Source organism: Podarcis muralis, chromosome 4, assembly GCF_964188315.1.
Source record: "Podarcis muralis chromosome 4, rPodMur119.hap1.1, whole genome shotgun sequence".
NCBI lineage: Eukaryota > Metazoa > Chordata > Lepidosauria > Squamata > Lacertidae > Podarcis > Podarcis muralis.
Window position 1 is genome coordinate 68,432,029 of NC_135658.1, and position 22,149 is coordinate 68,454,177.

General features: G+C 39.2%; 2 protein-coding genes across 4 annotated transcripts in view; one reads left to right on the forward strand and one right to left on the reverse strand.

Moving 5' to 3' along the window:
• Window positions 1-22,149, forward strand: part of ARHGAP6 (Rho GTPase activating protein 6) — a 188,227-nt gene that overhangs the window by 107,803 nt on the left and 58,275 nt on the right. The gene's annotated exons all lie outside the window — the stretch shown is intronic.
• Window positions 12,205-18,307, reverse strand: AMELX (amelogenin X-linked). The gene is made up of 6 exons (XM_028727702.2): window positions 18,249-18,307; window positions 16,486-16,556; window positions 15,057-15,095; window positions 14,071-14,115; window positions 13,236-13,667; window positions 12,205-12,375 (listed from the first exon to the last, which is right to left on the reverse strand). Exons 2-6 carry the CDS (start codon window positions 16,546-16,548, stop codon window positions 12,370-12,372), a joined length of 585 nt encoding a protein of 194 aa, XP_028583535.2. The 5' UTR covers window positions 16,549-16,556; window positions 18,249-18,307; the 3' UTR covers window positions 12,205-12,369.

A 22,149-nucleotide genomic window follows, 5' to 3' on the forward strand; every position in this document is an offset into this window, starting at 1 on the left:
TTGGGTACTTAAACGGTTCTAGTTAATTAGTGGTAACTGCAAAAGAATGGAAAATTATTATTTTAAGGTTTCATTGAGTTGTAAAACTCCAGCACTTGTGGTAGTGTGGTTTTTCTAACGTGATCCTGTATTTTTAACAACTCTGGTTTGTGGTTTTGCTGAAGCATCCACATTTTCCGCAATGTTTTCTCAAAAATGTGTACCTTTTTATAGATAAAACTAGTTCATAAGACAAGCGTGTTGGATCAGGTGAATGATCCATCCAGTCTAGCATTACAGGGGCTGACCAGATGTCTGTGGGAAGCCTGCAAGGTAGACAAGAACACAACACAACCTACCAGCAACTTGTATTTAGAGGCTGACAGCCATTGATAGCCTTTGTCTTTCCATGTTATTTGTCCAGTCTTTCAAAGCCATCCAGGTTGGTTGCCACAACAGCCTCCTGCGGGTTTTTGAGTTCTATATTTTAACTGTGTTCTGCATTAAGTACTTTTATCTGTCCTGAAACTTCCGACATTCAGCTTCATGGAATGTCCCTGAGTTCTAGCATTATTAGAGAGGGAGAAAAAACTGTCCTCTATCCACTTTTTTCCATGCCATGTATAATCAGTGCTTTTTTCCTGGGGGTACGCAGGGGGACACATACCCCTAAACATTATGTGAATCTAAGTTTGGCCTCATTGAGGGGCAGTATTTCAATATGAATAGGAAAATGTGAGTACCCCTAAACATTTTTTAAAGAAAAAAACACTGTGTATAATTTTATAAAACTTCTATCATGTTACTGCTTACTTGCCTTTTCTGTAAACTAAAATGTCCCAAATGCTGCAACTTTTTCCTGATGGAGAATTGCTCCATCCCCTTGACCAATTCGGTTGCCCTTTTCTGCACTATCTCCAACTCCTTGCCTTTTTACAATTCATGAAAATAGCATTGCATGTGTGCTTTGGGATTTGAGGAATAGTAATGCAAGGGAATACGTGTGTGTGTGTGTGTGTGTGTATTTGTGCAGATGCAACTGTTTTTGTAGTCCCATTTTTTTAAAAAAAAATAATTCGTAGAAGTATTGTAAATGGATGCATTTAGTACATATAAACGTAAAATAGTGTTTTGGTACTCGTGTGTCTTTATGTGAAGCAGAAATTAAATACTCTTTAACACACACACACACACACACACACACACACACTTTAATGAAAATGGCTATGCTTGAAAATTGAAGGTGCTGTGCAATGAAATGCATTTGATATGATGTGCATTTTTATGTACTAAATCGACGTTTATTTATTTATTTATTTATTTATTTTAAAAAGCTTTGTAAAGTGGTTTCAGTTATTATTCAGTTATTATTATTATTATTATTTCCTGTTTTAGCCTTTAAAGCATTAGTAATCACCATGATTGGCTCAAAACAACTTTTCTTCACCATCCACTCCTCAGCCTCACCCAGCCCCCAAATGAGAACATGCATTGGCAGGAAAATGCATTGTTTAGTTTGTGATAATTTCACAAGAGGACAAAGGAATAAATCCTATAATATTTTCTTCACTGGGCTTTAATTCAAGGCTTCTGTTTAATAGAAAGTTGTAGGCTGAGTGATAGCTATGGATTTGTGATTCAGCGTGTGACTCAGTGGTCTTTCATAGTGTTCCATGGTGTCCTCGTTTTCTGTATTGCACTTTTTGGTATTTGCAAAAATTACAACAGAAGTAACTAAGAAAAACATGAGAATGACCGCTCCCCGCTTAAAACGGGGGGCGCCCTTTGCGTGGACGCGTGCAGCCCCTAGATCTGGAGCGGCTCCAACAGCATAGGCTTGCCCTTGCCTTCCCTCAGGTGGGATACCTGGAGGTCTCCGCCTTAGAACCTGCCAATTTTTTATTCTGGGAACCACCTTGAGATCTTATGACGAAGGGTGGCATATAAAATTTAATTAATTAATGCCAGGTCCGGGTTGAAACTGTGAATGGCCATTTTTGAATTTTGTATTTCATTGTTTTACATTGTTGTTACTTTGAAAAAAAATTGCATATAAAATGTGTGAGGATGATGCTGACATTGAGTGAGTGACTGAGAAATGCTTCAGCCGAGATGTTGAGCAGGGGGAACAGGATATAGATAGGTAAGGCAGCCTATAGGACTGTCGTCAGCATTGGATTGCAGGTTGCTGTTGCTGTTGTTGTTTTTTAGTTTTCTTCTCTGTGCGCACAACATATATCTATCAATATCCATTTTTGGATATTGTAAAATTTTTGTAAAATACTTTTGTATTTTTGTAAAATACTTAAGAGACTGTTTTGGTATTCAGCAGTGAATTAAATCCTCATCTGTCTGGTTGGATAGTAAAGGTATAATTTCAAGAGCTGTCTTCAATGCTAACTTGTTAGGGTTACTTATCTTGTTCCACTAACTCACTGGATAAGAAGTGTGCATGCACACGAAAGCTCATACCAAGAACTAACTTAGTTGGTCTTTAAGGTGCTACTGGAAGGAATTTTTTTTTGTTTTCACTGGATAAGGTAACTGTTAGGTGTATTTGTAGCTGGTTGACTGACTGAACCTGAAGAACACTCACTAAAGGTGCCTGGACTTAAGTGACAAGTGGGGTGCCGCAGTGTTCTGTCCTAGAACCATTCTTGTTCAACGTCTTGGTAAACAACTTAGATGAAGGAATTGAGGGGATACTAATCAAATTTGCAGATGACACCAAACTGGAAGGGGTAGCTAATGCCGCAGAAGACAGAATCGGAATTCAGGAAGCCCTTAACAGGTTAGAGAACAGGGCCTAAACTAACAAAATAAATTTCAGAAGGAACAAATGTCAGGTTCTACATTTAGGCAAGAATAACCAGCTGCACAAATATAAGGTGGAGGACACATGGATTGGCAATAGTACATGTGAAAAGGATCTAGGGGCCTTAGTAGACCACAAGTTTAACATGCATCAACAGTGTGATGCAGGCACAAAAAAGGCTAATGCTATTCTAGGCTGCATCAACAGAAATATAGCGTCCTGATCAAGGGGAGTAATGGTTGAACTTTAGTCAGCCTTGGTCAGACCACACCTGGAGTACTGTGTCTAGTTCTGGGCACCACGATTTAAGAAGGATATTAATAAGCTGGAATGTCTGCAGAGGAGGGCGACCAAGATGATCAGGGGCATGGAAACCAAGCCTAATGAGGAATGGTTGAGGGTGTTGGGTATGTTTAGCTTGGGAAAGAGGTGACCAAGAGGAGATATGATAGCCATCTTCAAATATCTAAAGGGTTGTCACATGGAAGATAATAAAATCATAGAATTGTAGAGTTGGAAGGAACTCCAAGGGTCCAGCCTCCTGCAGTGCATGGGGCTCTAACCCATGAGTCTCATGCTCTACCAGCTGAGCTGTCTATGGAGCAAGCTTGTTTTCTCCTGCTCCGGAGGGTAGGACCCAAGCCAATGGCTTCAAGAAAGGAGATCCTGACTAAACATTAGGAAGAAATTTCTGACAGTAAGAGCTGTTCGACAGTGAAACAGACTTCCTCTGGACCTTGTGGACTCTCCTTCCTCTGAGGTTTTTAAGCAGAGGTTGGATGACCACATGTCATGGATGCTTGAGTCGGGTTCCTCCAATGCAGGAGGTCGGGCTAGATGACTCTCAGGATTCCCTCCAACTCTACAATTCTATGATTAAATTTACTTTGTGACATGCTGCTGAATACAGGCAGGAGAAGAAGCAATGTATAGGTAGCAGTGCAGGCATTCTCCCATCCCCCACTTCATGGTGTTTGTGGTCCTTGGATGCTCCCACAAAAAGATGGGAAAAGAGCAGAAACAGAAGGTATTCCAAAATTTGCAAGATAGCATTCAGACTTAAGTTACTCCCGAACTCTTGATTGACCTACCAAAATGTTCATCAAGTTTATGATTTCAGAAAAGAGTGAATTGATTTTGGATTTTGACACTGGGAATTAATTGGGAAAAATTAGTGTCACCTAAATGAGCCAAATTGATGTGTTTTGCTTTTCCAAATGATACTGCATTTTAAGATGGTTTTATTTGCCTTTTTTAAAGCCATAAAGCGTACATTTGCTAATATAACTTTCCACTGCTTTGAGGGAGGCAGCAGTTTGGTTTGGGGCTGCTGCTTTGCTCGGATTTCGTTAAGTGTTGAAAATGCTGATTTCTTTAAAAGGGGCATTTCAAGTGGTATGGTACTTTTATCTCTGCAAAGGAAGTCCTTTTTTAAAAAAGGAAACTGTTAATGTCTGTACTTCTATTCCTGCCAGTTTCAGTTGAGTCATCTATGGTTGTGAAGCGCATCTCGTGACCAGCTGTATATACGAATTTATAAATGGAAAGCAGAACCTGTGGAAAGCCTGCTTTGTTGATGCACAGAAAAGAGAAGCCCAATCTCTTCTTTCTTAAACACACACACACATTTGTCTTGGCTTATGTTTTGTGTGTTCCCCTTCCTCCATTTATATTAAAAATAAATATTGGCTAATAATACTTACCATTATTATAGCTTTGTTGTACTGTCTGCCCTAAGGTCTCATATTGTTTTAATGTAGAATGTTTACATGTTATTCATTGTAGCTGAATTACTGCAGAATTTGTCTGACAGAGTTTATTATTTTTTGTGTTTCTCATTAGAGTATGTTGCTTTGTGTTCTTTGGGAATGTATATTTTCTGTATTGTTTTTACAGATTTTCCTTACGAAAAAGAACATCTCAAAATGTGTTTGGAACCAGTTTCTGTTGTTCTTTTTTCTCTCTCCCACCCCCGCCAATTTTATGATCTTGCCAATACAGTAAACAATTTTGAGAATGCAATAACATATTGTGCCATATTAAAAATATTCAAATAGGCAGCAATCAGCATTGTTTGCATTGCATGGGATGTGATTTTGCAGGATCTACATGTCTTGTTTTTCTTTTTTTAAAGGACTCAGTAGCTGTATTTCTCTAGGACACCCAATATTTTCTCGGTTGCAGTCTATTGGAATTGCCTAGTACTGGCAGAACTGGGTTCTCTTTGTGCGTCAGGATTGCTTGTTCTAGATTAAAGTTACCAGATTTTTTTCAATGAATCTGGGGACACTTTTCAACTTTAGTAGGAATGATTGGATTTTGTCAGGGGACTGATTTGTAAATCTGGGGACTGTCCCTGGGAAACGGGGACGTCTGGTAACCTTATTCTAGATGAAGTAGTCAGCTCAGTAGCAGAGAAATTGGTTTGCATGCAAAATGTCCCAGGTTCAATCCCTAACATCTCTACATAGAGTAAAAAACCTGGACAGCTACTTCCACTTGTTCCCTTCACCAACAGTGGTGGCTATGTCTTCATACAGGGTTGCATTTGGAAGGAAATCCACCCAGAATCACTTGAAGGGATGTTGTAACAGTGGAACAAGACAATCCTCATATTTCTTCAGGCATGGTCGAAGGGTAGGAGTTTTTATGATCACATGCTGTTGCCAGAGCAAATGATTTACTTGCCAGAAGCAAACTGACAATTACCGCTGTTGATCCTTCATTTGTTGACTAGAGTGAAGGTAGATGGTTTTCATCTGTGGATATGTCAGAAAAACAAATAATTGATCTTGGTTTGGTTGTGACATATCATAACGCAATTTTCAAGTAAAAGTTTGTATAATAATAATAATAATAATAATTTATTATTTATACCCCGCCCATCCCCAGTCACTCTGGGCGGCTTCCAAAAAAATATTAAAATACTATAATACATCAAACATTAAAAACTTCCCTAAACAGGGCTGCCTTCAGATGTCTTCTGAAAGTCTGGTAGTTGTTATTCTCTTTGACATCTGGTGGGAGGGCGTTCCACAGGGAAGGCGCCACTACCGAGAAGGCCCTCTGCCTGGTTCCCTGTAACTTGGCTTCTCGCAGTGAGGGAGCCGCCAGAAGGCCCTCGGTGCTGGACCTCAGTGTCTGGGTAGAACGATGGGGGTGGAGACGCTCCTTCAGATATACTGGACCAAGGCCGTTTAGGGCTTTAAAGGTCAGCACCAACACTTTGAATCATGCTCGGAGACGTACTGGGAGCCAATGCAGATCTCTCAGGACTGGTGTTATGTGGTCTCTGCGGCCGCTCCCAGTCACCAGTCTAGCTGCCGCGTTCTGGATTAGTTGTAGTTTCCGGGTCACCTTCAAAGGTAGCCCCACATAGAGCGCATTGCAGTAGTCTAAGCGGGAGATAACCAGAGCATGCACCACTCTGGCAAGGCAGTCTGCAGGCAGATAGGGTCTCAGCTTTTACATTTTTATATGATACATTTTGGCATTTGTTTGGCATATTTGGAAAGTGGATGGTGGTGAATTTGAGGAAATAGAAAAAGCCACATCTACTGAAACAGTTCTAGTTGAGGAGAGTAATGGTTTACACCCCCCCTATTATTGCTTGCATTATTGTTACTATTATTATATCCTTTAAGGAGCTAGTTTCTATATCGTGACATTTGTAGTTTGATGTATTATTAATACCAATTGACTTGCATGTAGAACAGAAAATGTAACTAGACTTTACCACTGGTGTTACATCTGATTCCTAATTGTCAGAACACCAGAACCAGCCAAATACATTTTGCTGCATTAGGTGAAGCAAAGAATAGTTTCATCTCCCATTTTAAGTGCAGAAGCCAATAGGGCTGGCAGATAAATCATACTTGAGCACTGACAGGACAGGGTCTTCTTCTACACCTGGGGGAAGGAAATATGGCAGCTGGCTTGATATACAAAACACCATCACCTTGTTGCTGCTGCCTGCTCCCAGAATCTGTTGCCTGGAGCGATAACCTCCCTCTGCACAAGGGCCAACACTTCATTTTTTTTATTTCAAAAAGCAAACTAAGAAATTAACTTATACAATACGATTTGGGGCACATCTCTCCTCTCGTTTTTAACTAGTAAGATATTTGTTTTTTATTGATCTAACTGGGAAAATCACCGAAACAATAGGATTGACTGTTCTTCTTTCGTCGTGTTTGTGTATGTGTGAAGTAATTTATAAGTTTACCTCGATTATGTTGGTCTTGTTTTGTTCCTGTCCCTCAAAAAAGTTCTGCTGACTGATCTTGGTACATCTTCAGAATTGTAAGGAAGTAGTAAAACGTACCTGGCTTCCCTACTACCCCATTATACTTCAGGAAAAGCAGAAATATACTTTGCCTAATGAAGGATATTGTGTTGAATGAAACATTCATATGACAGAGTTATTTTGAATATTCATTCCTTTATTGGTTTCTAATGCAATGTGTTTCCTGTAGATAGTTTGAGGAAATTCATTGGACAGAGCATGTGACAAAGTATATATTTGGAGGCCCCTTTCAAATAACCATATCTATACTGAAATGAAGTGTGTCATGGTTTCCTCTGCCTGCCCCTCCACCCTGGTTAGTATATTTAAGTTTCAAACTTTGCTATGCTTTGTTTTCAGTGAAGTAGTGAAGCTCTCTGGGCATCATGCTCCATTTTGGTCTATTTTAAATAGTTGTAAAGCTTCTCGGATATAAATACAGTACATTGTTAGAAAGGTTAGATGCTGGTCAAGTGTTTTTTGTCAACTGCTTCGTTTTCTTCACCTCTTCGAGTTTGCTAGGATGGCCCTTAATCAGTTAATTACGACCTAGATCTTTTCCACATTCCAATGAAATCCATCTTGTGTTGTATTTCTCACTTCAAAGGACTGGACAGAAGGGCTTTTAAAAAAAAGTGATTCGCTGATTTGGCCTTGTAGTCGTAGGGATGGGTCTGTGCGAATTAGCTGACCTTTGTTCCATCACTGTGACTGGGGTTAGTCTTCTGGTTGAATAGTTAAAATAATGCTACAGTCATTTGCTTCATTTTCTCATATATACATTCTGGGTCTTAAAATGTAAATTACATCCCCCCCCCCGATCTTTCCCCCCCCCCCCCCGATGAAGCTTTATGTTGCTAGGTTTGTCTGTTTAAGTTCAAATGAACTGTGTCCCTAACTTGTGTCCCCATCCTTCAGGATACCTGAAGTATTACTTAATTATAATGTATTAGAAACAGATTAAAATGTGGCAATAAGTGTTAAACATGGGCTGCAGGCACAAGAAGATTGGAGACTGTAGTTAAGGAAAACCGGGGCTATCTAGTTAAAGATTGTCAGGTTGGCTGGAACGTTAAGAACAAATAAAATGCTGCATTTCCTTGGAATTCCTTCCTACTAAAATGTGGTGTTGACTAGATTAAATTCTGAGAACACTGTCATATTTTAAACTCCGGAAATAGAATCTGATTTTTTCCCCCACTGGCAAAAGGAGGATTCCTGGCTGATCATCAACTTCTGCTTCCTCATTAATCATATTCTCCCCTTCCCGTTCTCCGATATTACGTGGCTCAGACTGTGATAAACCATCCTCATAATAAAATCTTTACAACAGTGTACATGTAGCTACTTTTAAAATAATATTTAACAAAAATAAATAATGATTAATTAACTATTTTTAAGGGACGCGGGTGGCACTGTGGTCTAAACCACAGATCCTAGGACTTGCCGATCAGAAGGTTAGCGGTTCGAATCCCCGCGACGGGGTGAGCTCCCGTTGTTCGGTCCCTGCTCCTGCCAACCTAGCAGTTTGAAAGCACGTCAAAGTGCAAGCAGATAAATAGGTACCGCTCAGGCGGGAAGGTAAACGGCATTTCCGTGCGCTGCTCTGGTTCTCCAGAAGCGGCTTAGTCATGCTGTCCACATGACCTGGAAGCTGTGCGCCGGCTCCCTCAGCCAATAAAGCGAGATGAGCGCCGCAACCCCAGAGTCGGTCATGACTAGACCTAATGGTCAGGGGTCCCTTTACCTTTACTATTTTAAAGCAATATTGCACAGTAATCATAAATTCTGCAGCTACAGAGCAGAGATGTGAATTTCAAAAGTATGATATTAGATGTGAATTTATAAAAGGTTGAGTGATAAGTTGCAATATTTAAATGTTTGATAACTCTCACTTTTCCTTGACAGAAGCTTCAGAGCAGGTAAAAAACAACTCATTTTTTTGTTTGCCGGAAAAGGGGAGGTGCTATCAGGTTGTTATTGCATGGGCACAGGCAGTGAGAAGGCTTCCAGCCATTGATTCTTAAGCAGGCAGCCAAAGGTTTCATTCTATCCCTATGGATTAGAGTCTCATTCAACTGCCATATCACAGAGGTGTGGACAATGAAGTCTGGTGGTTTGGCCAAGTTGTTGCAGTTTGCTCTGTATTCTCCCTTGCAAAGATACTGTGGACACTTAAGCGTTGCAATTGTACAAATACTTAGCACCTTTCTTAAACTGAAAAAAGTGTCTTTCTTTGGCTCAGAAGGGGGGTCCCTGCTGTTAACAGTTACTCCTCTGCTGGGGGAAAAGTTGTGTGGCTCCCACCTATTATGGTTCTGTCCCCATCCTCCTCAGTAAACAAGCACTTTACGTTGTATCATTCCATCTGTTAAAAGCTGCCACAATTTGTAATGTAAGTTCATGCCATGATAACCGTTACATTACACAGAAGTACAGTAATTCCATGAGGATTTCTCCCTGATAAGTTTGTACAGGATTGTAGCCTGAATGGATAAGTCTGAAAGGTATCGTGCAGAATTCTATATCTTTTTCCAGAATGTGGAATCGGGTGGAGGGTTATTAAGTGGACTAGAACTTGGGAAACCAGGGTTAAAATTAGCCATGAAGCTCAAGTTGAGACCTTGGATCAGCAACTGTCTGTCAACCTAACCTGCCTCCTTATAGCTTTGCTGTGAGGATAACATGGAGAAAGCGAGACCCATAAATGGCACATTGAGCTCTTTGAAAGAAGGGTAGAATGGATATAAATGAAATATTGCAAATAAAGAACAATAGACTTTTTATTGTCTTCAGCTGCCTGTTTCTTATTTTGAATTGCATGAGGCCATGTTTGGAATCATGGGCCAAACCACCTGGGACACAACCAGTATATTCAGGCCTACAAACATTGGGTTTTGCATGAAGACCTTCAGTAAATCAGATATATGATTGTCTGCTGGGATAGGCTTGCCTGGGTAGGGTGTGCATTCAGGGTGCAATATACTATCCTGTACTACATGTTGGCTCTGCACACTTGAGTTCTCATCTGAAGCATCCCATCCACCATCCTACTTTTGTAATAGCATTTTAAATTTGCCAAAGTGCTTCATAGGTTTTTTTTTTAACCTTGTTAAATAGATCACAGTGCAGTTTTAGCAAAACAAGAACAACTCTACTGGGATCTTAAAGACAACTTTATTAAGGTCTAAGCTTTATTGGACTACATTTCATTAGATACTTAAACTTTCATGGATTACTAACGACAATTTGCTAGCCTTTAAATAGTTACTGGACTATTGTTTTGTCTTCTGTAAGCCATCGCTAATTGCCTAGCACTTTGATTTAAAGTCTGCTAAAGTAATATACCCAATATAAAAAAAAATGAGCCTATGGCAGAGAGGAACAATTTTAAATTAGGTTTCTAGATCATTTGGTGGACTGTTTGGTTTGCTTGTTTGTTTTTAAGTGTAAATACAGTGGTACCTCGGGTTACAGACACTTCAGGTTACAGGCACTTCAGGTTACAGACTCCGCTAACCAGAAATACTACCTTGGGTTAAGAACTTTGTTTCAGGTTGAGAACAGAAATTGCGTGGCGGTGGTGTGGCAGCAGCAGGAGGCCCCATTAGCTAAAGTGGTACCTCAGGTTAAGAACAGTTTCAGGTTAAGAACGGACCTCCAGAATGAATTAAGTTCTTAACCCGTGGTACCACTGTACAAGGCTCTTACCAATTGGTTTACTGAGAAGAAAAAGGTGTAGGACAGTCTTCCTCAAACTCGGCCCTCCAGATGTTTTGAGACTACAATTCCTATCATCCCTGACCACTGGTCCTACTAGCTAGGGATCATGGGAATTGTATGCCAAAAACATTTGGAGGGCCGAGTTTGAGGAAACCTGGTGTAGGCCTTCAAGGAAATAGTTCCAGCCAATGTAAGAGCATATGTATGGTTCTGATAGCTCTACTAGGCTAATGGACTACCATGGCTGCAGACCTACTAAAGTGGTATTGTGGCTGTATGCTAATTACTGTATCTTGATTGGCTGAATTGCTGAAGATGTTCCTCCTTAACCTGGTTTTTGACACCTGAGGTATATTTTTTAGGACCCACCTTATTTTTATGGTTGTGGGTTGTTTTAAATTGTTTTTCGTGTTGTTTGAACACTACCTTAGGATGAACAGCATGTCATAAAACTGTTATCGTCATGAAATTAGGTGGGGGATTCTGCTGTACTGCTGGGGGTAAGGAGTTTGCAACATTAATAGTAGAATAAAAGGTTTTCACGTGTTTTTGTCTGTCTGGTGGTGGATTAGGGGCCTCCTGGTCACAGCAATAGTTTTTGGCATTAAATTTGGCTGACTGGTGCAGAGAGAACATGTGCTTAGTAGAAATAGCTCCAGGTTCTAAATTCAAATGAAAAGATATGAGTATATGTGGGACACAAAAGAATGTGACTTTGAGATTTTGAAAACACTTTTTTAAAAAATTTGCTTGACATTTGACTTTGTAGGACAGTGCCCTGGTTTTCCTTGATGGGTCAACCTTCACTGACTTTGCCTCATATTTTTTGAGCACTATTTGTAGTTGACCTCAAGTGAACATTGGTAAATAGACATTTTCACATAGACTTTGTTCTCTGACATTATTTTGGCATTCTCTTGTTGTGGTTCGTTTATATGTGTGTGTCGATGTGACTCCATTTTGATTTGGTAATGTTGTTTGTGTATCATGACTCTTGGGTTTTTTTTCCTTGATTTTGTTTTCGTTTGAGGGGTCTCTTTAGTTGGACTTTTTAATTCATGTTAAAACTATGTTTTCTGTTTGGCACGCAGCATACAGCATGTCCATATTGTAACTATTTAGTTCTTGAAGTGGTAGATTGTGTTAGTGCTTCATTTCGGAGCTTGTAATTAATCTTTTGAAACCGAAGGCAAGCTTAGAAGAACTATCAGAAGGAGGCTTGAGCCTCAGTGTGACTCATCTATGGGACTGGTTCTTTGTGTGTGCATATTTTAAATAAAGACATGCAAATGAATGATCTGTGATATTTTTACTGTTCGATAGGAGATGCTGTTTTAATCTCCTTTTAATGGCTCGATTGACTGAAGTACTTTTTAAAGAAAAAGTCAGAATTCTATTAGTATTGATTTAAAACAAGTTTTATTATTTACTACTTTGTGTTTGTTTGCTTTCTAGCTACAGTATTCTCTAAGAATTTGGATTAATATCACTGCAGTAGAACGATGGGTTTTTGAAAGCAAGTGAAGGTGCCTAAAATACTCTTCATTATTCTGGTTTCCTGGCCCCTTTAATCCTGAAAGAGAAGGGAGAAAAGAACTAAAATTAAAACCAGTATCTGAACAGAAATATTACCATGGTTATTGAGATTGCTTGTTTCATTCAATGAAATAAAGCAACAAAAACTTTACCACCCAAATAAATACCATTTTAACAATAAAACAATCTTATTATATGATTTTTTTAGTTAAGAGGCATAGGGCTTTTAGTTCCAAACTGGCATGAATGGTTGGAAAGTACTGTGCCTTTTTGTTTACATGTTTATACAGAGGCAAAGTCTTGGAAACGAGCTGCAATTTCATGCAATTTCAAAGATATAGACACAGTTGTGGCTTGAAGGTGAGTCATTTTCATCTGAAATATGTATTAAGTGATATTTGCCTAGGAGTGGGAAGGACTATTTGAGTTGATATGGCAAATAGTACTACTTTAATATTTTTGTTTTTCGTAATTTGTAATGGTTCATATGAGATTATTGCAGCGAGGGCTTCACGTCAGCTCAATTTGAAAGATGTGAAAGAGCCAATATGGCTTTTCCTGGGCCATCTCATGAGGATCACTTCTTCTGGACCAATTCCTGTGGGTGAAAGCTTGTCTAGCCTTGATGTTGCACTTGAAAACTCCTGCCACAGCGAGCTAATTTAATGGGGCCATACGACTTCCCTTGTTCTTGACACAAATGATCAAGGTTGTATTTCTGATACACATCTCTGAATGGTATAACTCAAGTGCTTCTGTTGACACTCCTGGGAAATATAAGGACACTTCTTCTTTTTTAAAAATTCTGATCATTAAAATAAATATAAATATTTTTAAAACGATAGCTTTTTGGTTGACGTATTTATGAAATGTAATGCTACTGCAATGATTTCTTACCACTTCTTCTTGCTTGGTCTTGTCAGCTGGTGGCCATGATTCAAGGGGTGTATCTGGTATCATTGGAGGCAGGGGAGCCATTGGGTACATCGGCTGGTTTGGATTCCCTGGTTGCTGAGGGTGCATTGGCTGGTTTGGACTGCTTGGTGGCAGTTGGTGCATTGGGTGCTCTCCTCCGTGTGGTTGAAGCGAGTGATGAACTGGTCCCACGTGACTTGGTTGATACTGTGGCATGATTGTGTTTTGCCCAGTCATCGGCACGTATGGGCTATGACCATGACCAGGTTGCGGCATTTGTGGGTTTGGGTGTGGAAACGGCTGCTGTTGTGGCTGCACTTGATGGAGGTGCATTGGATAATGAGTTTGGTGCATCACTGGCCCGGCATGGTGGTGCATCCATCCTCCCATGGGCTCATAGGCATAATGTGGATACTACAGAAACAAATATTAAAGATTTATTAGAAGATCTATATAATATTGATTACTTAAAATAAGTGAAAAGGTCAAAGTGGCAGCTGATTAAAGGTATCTATGGGCAACAAAATATTTTTAGAAGCACTCTATTGGGACACATAATGTGAAGGCAGTTACTCAGAATTTTGAAGGGCAGTGATTGTGAACTATGCTGCAGCTTTCCACAAGACTTTTTTAGTCCTTCAGATATTGCTGGACTTACTACTACTTTCTTACTGTTGGCCATGCCAGCCGTTGCCATATTGGCTTTCCTGTATCACTTCCAGTAAAGCCTGTTTTAAATAATCTGGACACACCTGACCTTCTGAAATCTTGGCTTGAGAAATCAGTTCATAGGTTGCATATGTTATAGATGCCATACCTGGGGTCCCATTAGTTTCTGGTACCACTTTAAAGGTGTCATCACCTTGAAGATACAAATAAAGAGAAACATTTCTAATAGCAAACAAACATTTCACAAGGATTACTTCAATTAAATTGTTGAGAAAGGATAGAATTCAATGTCGTGCTCTACCAGTTGTTTCATCTGGGCAAGCATTGCCGCTTGTCAGAACAAACAGGCCCTTTCTGTTCCTTGTTCTGGGGGTCCTCCTAGGCCCTAGAACCAATTTTGGTGATGTGGGGGCAGTAACATGCAACGGTAGAGAGTCCCATTGCACAAGCAGAAGTCCTTGTACAGGGCTTCCACTGACATGGCTGCTTAGGTGAATCCTTCACTTAGTGTTCCAAGTTAACAGGCCATGATAATGTTTTGTTCATTCGGAAGATCTCGTGCAGGCACCCCAACCCCACCTTTCCTATGTCTTTCTTAAATAAATAAACTTCTGTGCTATGAAATCACACCACATATTAAATATCCAATGAATTATGTAAAATCAGTATCCCCAGATGTATTCTCCTTTGATCCCTAATGTTAGGTTCCGTTTTGACTTGATTGCATATTTCCATTTCAAGTAAGACTGGGCTTTACTCGCTTTGGGGGTTTCCCTGTTGAATGCAAGTAAAAATTAGATTGTATGTTGTTCAGTATTTGGTTTTATTGATCGTTTCAATTGGTGGTGCACTTGTCTGTAGGAATAATACAGTTGCATTACAAATTCCGTTTCCATCTATATCAATATAGGTTTAGTCACCTTAATTTAGCAGAGTGAAAGCAGCATATTTTGTATTTAATCGCATCACCTGACAAAATAGACTACTAAACAAATTCACTTTCCCCCTTGCTGATTAATAGTGAATATATTTTGTGCATGCTGTCATATCTAGTGATACAAGTCCTGACGTGATCTACTTTGTTTTTAATTTACACACAAAGAACATGAATGAAAAACATTTAAAAGGTTGTACCTCGTAACTGAAATTGATATAGCCAGGATGTTGTGGCAACTGTGGAAAAGTTTAAAAAAATAAATCACACATTTGCATTTGGAGATAACTTCAGTTCATTAATTCTTCCCAGTAAATGTTTTAGCTACGACTTTAGATGAAGGGTTAGGTTGAGATACTTGCATAGTTCATAGTTTGACATAGGCCAGTTGACATACTACTTTTTTTCAAGTGTACATCTAAGAAGATTTAAATGTACACTTGAAAATGTAAATTTATGTAGAAGCAGAAATACATGTTTTTTTCAGTAGCATATAAATGACATAAACACTTATTAGGAGGCCAGAATTGCCTGTAATCCCCTTTTCGGTTTGTTTCCACACTGGCAAACTTGCACTGTTACTTCACAATAAGTGAATAGGTCTTTAACAACAGCTATTTCCCGAAGGCATGTTTAACACACTATCTAGATAACTTCAGTCATCTAGTATAAAATGCTACATGTTTTCCTTTACCGAGCAAGATTCTCATGCAGTAGAAGTGCAAAAAGCCTCTCATCTTCCCCTGTTGCTAATTGTTAAGTCTTGGGTATATATCTTTCCTGACATATACATGCAGACTTTACACATTTGCTAAAATCTTCTCCATGCATATGCTGCTGCCTCCTGTTGTGTCCATAAAGCACTTTTGAATATAGGAAGAGAAAATGAATACAGTATTTGCTAGGGCTGGTATACCTATGTTCCTTTCCCCACCACCCATCATTTATGACTGCATTTCAGACCTTTTCATAACAATTTTTTAAAGGTTGCAGCTGTACCGAGTAACTGCAGTACTTGGTATACTACATTATCCTTGTTATAATAATATTATCTGTATTGCTTTTAAATATGTTTACGTTGGTGTACACTGCCTTGGTGTTTTGTAACAGGGTAGTATACATATCATTTTAACAACAACAACTACTATTACTACTACTACTATTGTAAAAAAAAACATTGGTTTTAATTTGAGAAAACTCATCACGGGTTATGGTAATACAGGCTTCCTCAACCTTTTCCTCAAACCTCCTCCAGATGTTTTGAGACTACAATTCCCATCATCCCTGACCACTGGTCCTGCTAGCTAGGGATCATTGGAGTTGTAGGCCAAAAACATCTGGAGGGCCAAAGTTGAGGAAGCCTGTGGTAATATATGTTAAGCCTTAGTTTTCTTCATAGGTATGTGGTAAATCAGGGTTTCCCAAACTTGGGTCTCCAGCTGGTTTTGTACTACAACTCCCATCATCCCTAACAAGCAGGACTAGGGGTCAGGGATGATGGGAATTATAGTCCAAAAACAGCTGGAGGCCCAAGTTTGGGAAACACTGCTGTAAATCTTCACCTGTCTTTTAACTCTGATTTCAATTAGTAGAGAATTAAGTTACTTGAAATGAGCAATTAGCACTTACTGGAATAGCAAATGTAGTGCTTAAGAGGCACATAACAATAGTCCAGCCCTCCATTTTCCTCATGGCAGGTCCTGCAATATACAACATAAAAGAGAAAGTTTCCACACACTCACCGTTTATAGGTCAAGCCGAAGTATACAACCATATATAATTAATGTTGCTATGTCTCATCTGTTCTTTGTTAAAACAACTTTTAAAATGTAAGGTGAGCTGTACTGTCTCTGTTGGATGTTAATGGCTTTGGGAGGAATGCAGTCAAAGTCTATTTTACACCAGAGAGGAAAACGTACGCACATCAGTTCTCTCCACTGAAACTAATACAACTGAATGTTATTAAGTTGGCAACAATGTCTTCATGGATTTTAACCTCCTGTGAAAAGCATAAATTTACCTATTGTCTTCCACATCCTAAAATTTGCAGCATGTTATTAATCTGCAGCTTTGGCCATCTTGACCTTGGATTAACATTATAGAGATGATTTGCATGTCAAGGAGCATGCGCAGACTGCTCAGAAGTTTCCGATTCTTTCTTCTTCCTGCTAATCCTTTGTTGCACCAGGAAAGAAGCAAACCATGCTGGCTATATACTAACCAGCACTTATGGTTTGTTTCCTCCAAATAATTTACAGCAAGGAAGCCAGGATTTGTTTGCACTTAATGCAAAGCTAGCCTCTTGTTCTTTTCCTTCTCAGTATGGCGAAGGATTAGAAGGGAGTAGAACATATCAGAGATTTTTGGTAGTTCACTTTAAACTATAGTGCGTACTAAACTATGGGTTTAATGAGACATGCAAACTGGTCCACAATTTGATATTTGATAATTTAGTGCATAGCCTTAGGGGTACATTGATAGAGCTATTTTTTTCAATTATACAATACAGTGGGAAAATAATGTAGAAGTACGGATGTTTTAATTATTTGATTATATAAATTTACAGTTTTAGTAGATTAAAATTTATAGTTCGTTTAATCAATGAAGATGGAAAAAGCAAATATGTCCTCCTCTGTCCCACATTTGATGAAAAAATAACCTAAAAATGACATTTTTTGCATTATAGGCACATAAAGCTGACATGGCTCCATTTAAATAAAAAAGCAGTGCATCTATCAAACATGTTTTCTATAATACCAATAAGCCTTAAAATTGAATAAATATTTCATATTCCCCAGTGGAAAGTAAGTGAAAGATAGCTTTTCATACAATAGAAGTGTTAGCTGACCAGATTGTCAAATTGCTTTCTTACTTAAGAGTTTCCACCAATTCAGATCTCTCAAAAAGGCATCTTCTGTACATTATTTAATTCATCAGTTAATTCACAGCTTAATAGCCTGATAGCTACCGTAATTACAGAAAAACAATCAGTTAACAGATCTGATTGTTAATGAAAAGAATAAAAAAATCTGAGAGCAAGGCTGCAGCAGAGTAACTTTTAATTAAGTTCTAAAAATGAATGCTGGCTTTACAGGAAATAAGATAATGCGCAGAAGATCTTTAATGTTCACTATTAAAGTCTTTATTTCAAACTTTTTAAAGATAAGGACACTAAGGGAAAATTTAGAACTTGCATACTTTCCCCACTTAGATCTCCACCCCATTCTTTTTTGGGGGGGAAGGGGAGAACAATGCAGAAACTGCACCCCAAAAAAGCTTTCACATAAGCAATATGCATATTATTATGAATGAAGCTTCTATTCTGTGACTTAAAAATCTCAGTGGATAAAGAGAAACGATAAATAAGCTGTTGACATAATGAATAAGTTTACCTCTTGGAAGTACTCCTTGAATCTCGCTGTGTGTGTTGCTCCAGTAGTCTTGGTAGCTTAAGGACTTGACTTAACTTCAGCTCATATTTAAATAGTTTTCACACCTCTGACAGCCAATGAACATTTAGCTGCTTTAAAAAAAAAAAAAAACCCAATAAAAAAAACCTGCTGCATCATGTGTTTTCAGACATCAAATCACGCCCGGAACTGAATATTATGATTAGAGTGTGCAGTCTTTTATTATGTTTGCATGGCTTGATAAAACATATTCTTTTGCAACTTCTAATTCTCTATGGTTCTTGTGTTGGGTTCAGTTTCTAATCTGCAGTTCTGCTTGACTTCAGTAATAATTTGATCCTTCTGCACAAATTCCCATACAGTTCATTTTAAAATAGACAGAGTTCTGTTATGGTGTATGCAAGGCAGAGGAACCTACACATCCAAGCCCTGACATTGCTTGTGCCGGTCAGGACAAAAACCAGGTGAGATGGCTTTTCCCAGTGTTGTCATGTCATGTCCCACCGTGCTTCCAAATAGTTTCTATAGGGGGCGAATTAACTATACCAGCTTCAGGGCTGGCATAGCCTTCCTCACATATTATTATTAGTATTATTATCTCCATTTATTACCCATCCTTCAGCATCAGGTCCTAGGATAGGTTAACACAGTTTAAAAATCAATATTAAAAACAGTTTAAATTATAGGCTTCCTCAACCTCGGCCCTCCAGATGTTTTGAGACTACAATTCCCATCATCCCTGACCACTGGTCCTGCTAGGTAGGGATTATGGGAGTTGTAGGACAAAAACATATGGAGGGCCACGGAAATAGGAATTTAGAAGCATGCTGGGGATGTATTGGAAGAAGGTTTCCCTCAGTCATACCCCACTGTCCTCCTTTTTCTCTCTTGCACTGTTGGAACACCAACATATAGAAAAGCATTTGAAGAGTGTTTTGCTTTTTAACCTCCCTGTTTCTTTAGCCCTCTTTTTCTTCTCTAGACTCCATAGCATGTAGTCTTCTTTCTCCACGCCATCCATTACTCACCTATTTTATCTTTCCCATATCCCTGTGGCTACCTCTTTTATCTCTCCAACTCATAGTGCACCGTGGCTATTTTCTCTCTGCACTTCTGCAGGGCTCTCCAAACCCCAATCTTCCCATTTCCCATTGTCTTCTTTCAATTTCCTTCATTCTGGACACTTTTTGTTCTCTCCCCATATTTCTGCTTCTCTTGGTTCAATTTTGTCATGGGGCTTACAGGTCATGGGGCTAATGCTTTCCCAACAATTCATGGACTATGAAAGCCTGTGGTGCAGGAGAACCATGCAGTTTGGGGTTTTTGAAGATTCTGAGGTGGGAATAAGAAACCAAGTCCTTCACATATATCAGAATCTAGTGGGAATTGGTAAAGATAAAGGCACTTTCCTAATTTTGATAGAGTTTGGGCTTAGCTGTTCCATAAAGATCTGGGGGGACTCCACATACAGTCGTACCTTGGAGGTCAAACAGAATCCATTCTGGAAGTCCGTTCAAGTTCCAAAACGTTCAAAAACCAAATCGCGGATTCTGATCAGAAGCTGTGGAAGCCCCTTCAGACGTTCAGGTTCCAAAAGAACATTTGCAAACTGGAACAATCACTTGTTGTGGCGTTCAGGAGCCAAAACGTCCGAGTTCCAGGGCGTTCGACAACCAAGGTACGACTGTAATAGGTATATTCCAGTTTGTTGCAAATAGAGAGGCGTTTGTGATCTATCTTTAGGCCTTAACTTGTGTCCTGGTGTAAAATAACGCACACAAACAAACTATTAAGGAAAGGGAGGAGAATAGATGCATTGTATTACAGATATCTAACATTTTGTAACATTGCATTTCAACTATAGTTCTTGAGCGTGCGTGCGTGCGCGCACACACATGTATGGAATCAGAAAACTGTTTATGAACTGCGTATTGCGGGATTGTGTTGCTTTTTGGGGAGCTGCCAACATCCATATGTTTACTTGTTTACAATAAATGGTAGAGCTATACATTTTGGTTTCCTTTTCACAGAAATAACGAAAGCTATATGCCAGTGTTTAGTCCACACCCCCCTTTAAAACAAGTACCAGTAAAGCTAGCAACACTAGCCAAATTATCTGTTTGGCTTATAATTTCAAGGAGTTAAAAGAATTTGGTAATTAGATGTCGGGAAAACTTCCTTGACTAAGCGAGAATGATGTGTGTGAATAGCATTTACGGCAGAAGATGAATAGCTATGGTAAAAACAGAGTGAAAATTGTTTGTCTGTCCAATCAGCAAAAAAACCCTCTTGTATTAATAGAAGAGAGAAAAAAGTTGTGTTTTTTTTAAAAAGAAAAGAAATAAATCTTGTGTATTCATAGTAAGTCACCCCAGAAGATACAAATATTTAGTGGGAACCCATTTGTTTCTTCAAGATAATGAACAATAGAATCATATAACTGCAGAATTGGAAAGGGTCCATCTAGTACAATTCCCTGCAATGCAGGAATCTCAACTAAAGCATCCATTATTGTGAAATTATTATGAAATGATTTGCAACAGTTAATATCAAAAGTACTATAGCTGAGCTGTTTTGATGTCTTCCAGAAAAGCTTAGCAATAGCAATATAGGGTAAATTTAACTGCAAGGCTACCTAGAAACTTTGCACCAAATCCCAGGATGGAGCAGAAAGTATGTTGCTGCTGTCCATGCAGAATTCTGGGTCAATGTAGTTAGTGTTCACATTGGCACCAGCTTTCATCTCCGGGAGCAAACTATTGTTTCATTGGCTTTCAGCCTAACTTTTCACTTTGTGAACAGTAGGAGCTTTGGTTCATGAAAGGTGAGTTTTGCTTGTGGAAGGTTCCCCCCTTCCCCCCGTGAGTAGAACAAAAAGTTGGGATCGAAGCCACTGATTCCTAAAAATAGGAAGGCATATTTAAAAACAATATGTAAGGGTAACAGTTTCCAGGAGCCCTTACAGCTGTCTTTTTCTGATGAGGAACAGCTGCTTGGAGTCTTTTCTCCCTAAGTTTCAACTGCCCAGTAAGTATTTATTATATTTTGAAGACATAGAAGACATATAGCGTGCGCGCACACATACACACATTGTGATTTGCGATATATCACCATCCTGAATATTATGAAATCATTACCACGATGTGGACTTCAAACTGATTTTGGACAACGTATCAATACATCGCCCAGCCCTAGCCTACATCTCAATAAAACTTTATTTATTAAAAAAAAGAAGCTCATGAATTTGAATGGGTTACCAGTAAGAAAAGGTGTTTAAGCCAAATTGACATTGGTTCAACAGTTGGTGCTTTGGTTATTGTAGCTACAAACTGATGCGCTTTGAAAGCCATTTCTTTTTTGCAGTCTAGAATCCTAATCCTTTTTTTCTGCATCTTTTCCAACTTTGCAGTATCCTTTCTGAGGTTTGGCAACCAGAATGGTACACAGTACAGTGGTACCTCGGGTTAAGTACTTAATTCGTTCTGGAGGTGCATTCTTAACCTGAAACTGTTCTTAACCTGAAGCACCACTTTAGCTAATGGGGCCTCCTGCTGCTGCTGCCGCACCGCCGGAGCACGATTTCTGTTCTCATCCTGAAGCAAAGTTCTTAACCTGAAGCACTATTTCTGGGTTAGCGGAGTGTGTAACCTGAAGCATATGTAACTTGAAGCGTATGTAACCCGAGGTACCACTGTATTTGTATAACGGCATGGTGATTGTGGCATTTTTATTTTCAATTCCTTTCCTAATGATCCCTAGCAAGGAATTTGCCTTTTTCACAGCTGCCGCACACTGGGTCGACATCTTCATTGACCTATCCACCACCATTCCATCCCTGGTCAGTCACCACCAGTACGGAACCCAGGCGTGTGTATGTCAGATT

Coding starts and splice junctions, on each gene's coding strand:
- AMELX (XM_028727702.2), bottom strand. CDS start 16,548: ATGAGGAAAATGGAGGGCTGGACTATTGTTATGTGCCTCTTAAGCACT. Junction 14,116..15,056: donor ATATCAATTTCAGTTACGAG/GTACAACCTTTT, acceptor TGTATCTTCAAG/GTGATGACACCTTTAAAGTG. Junction 13,668..14,070: donor AGAAACTAATGGGACCCCAG/GTATGGCATCTA, acceptor TTGTTTCTGTAG/TATCCACATTATGCCTATGA.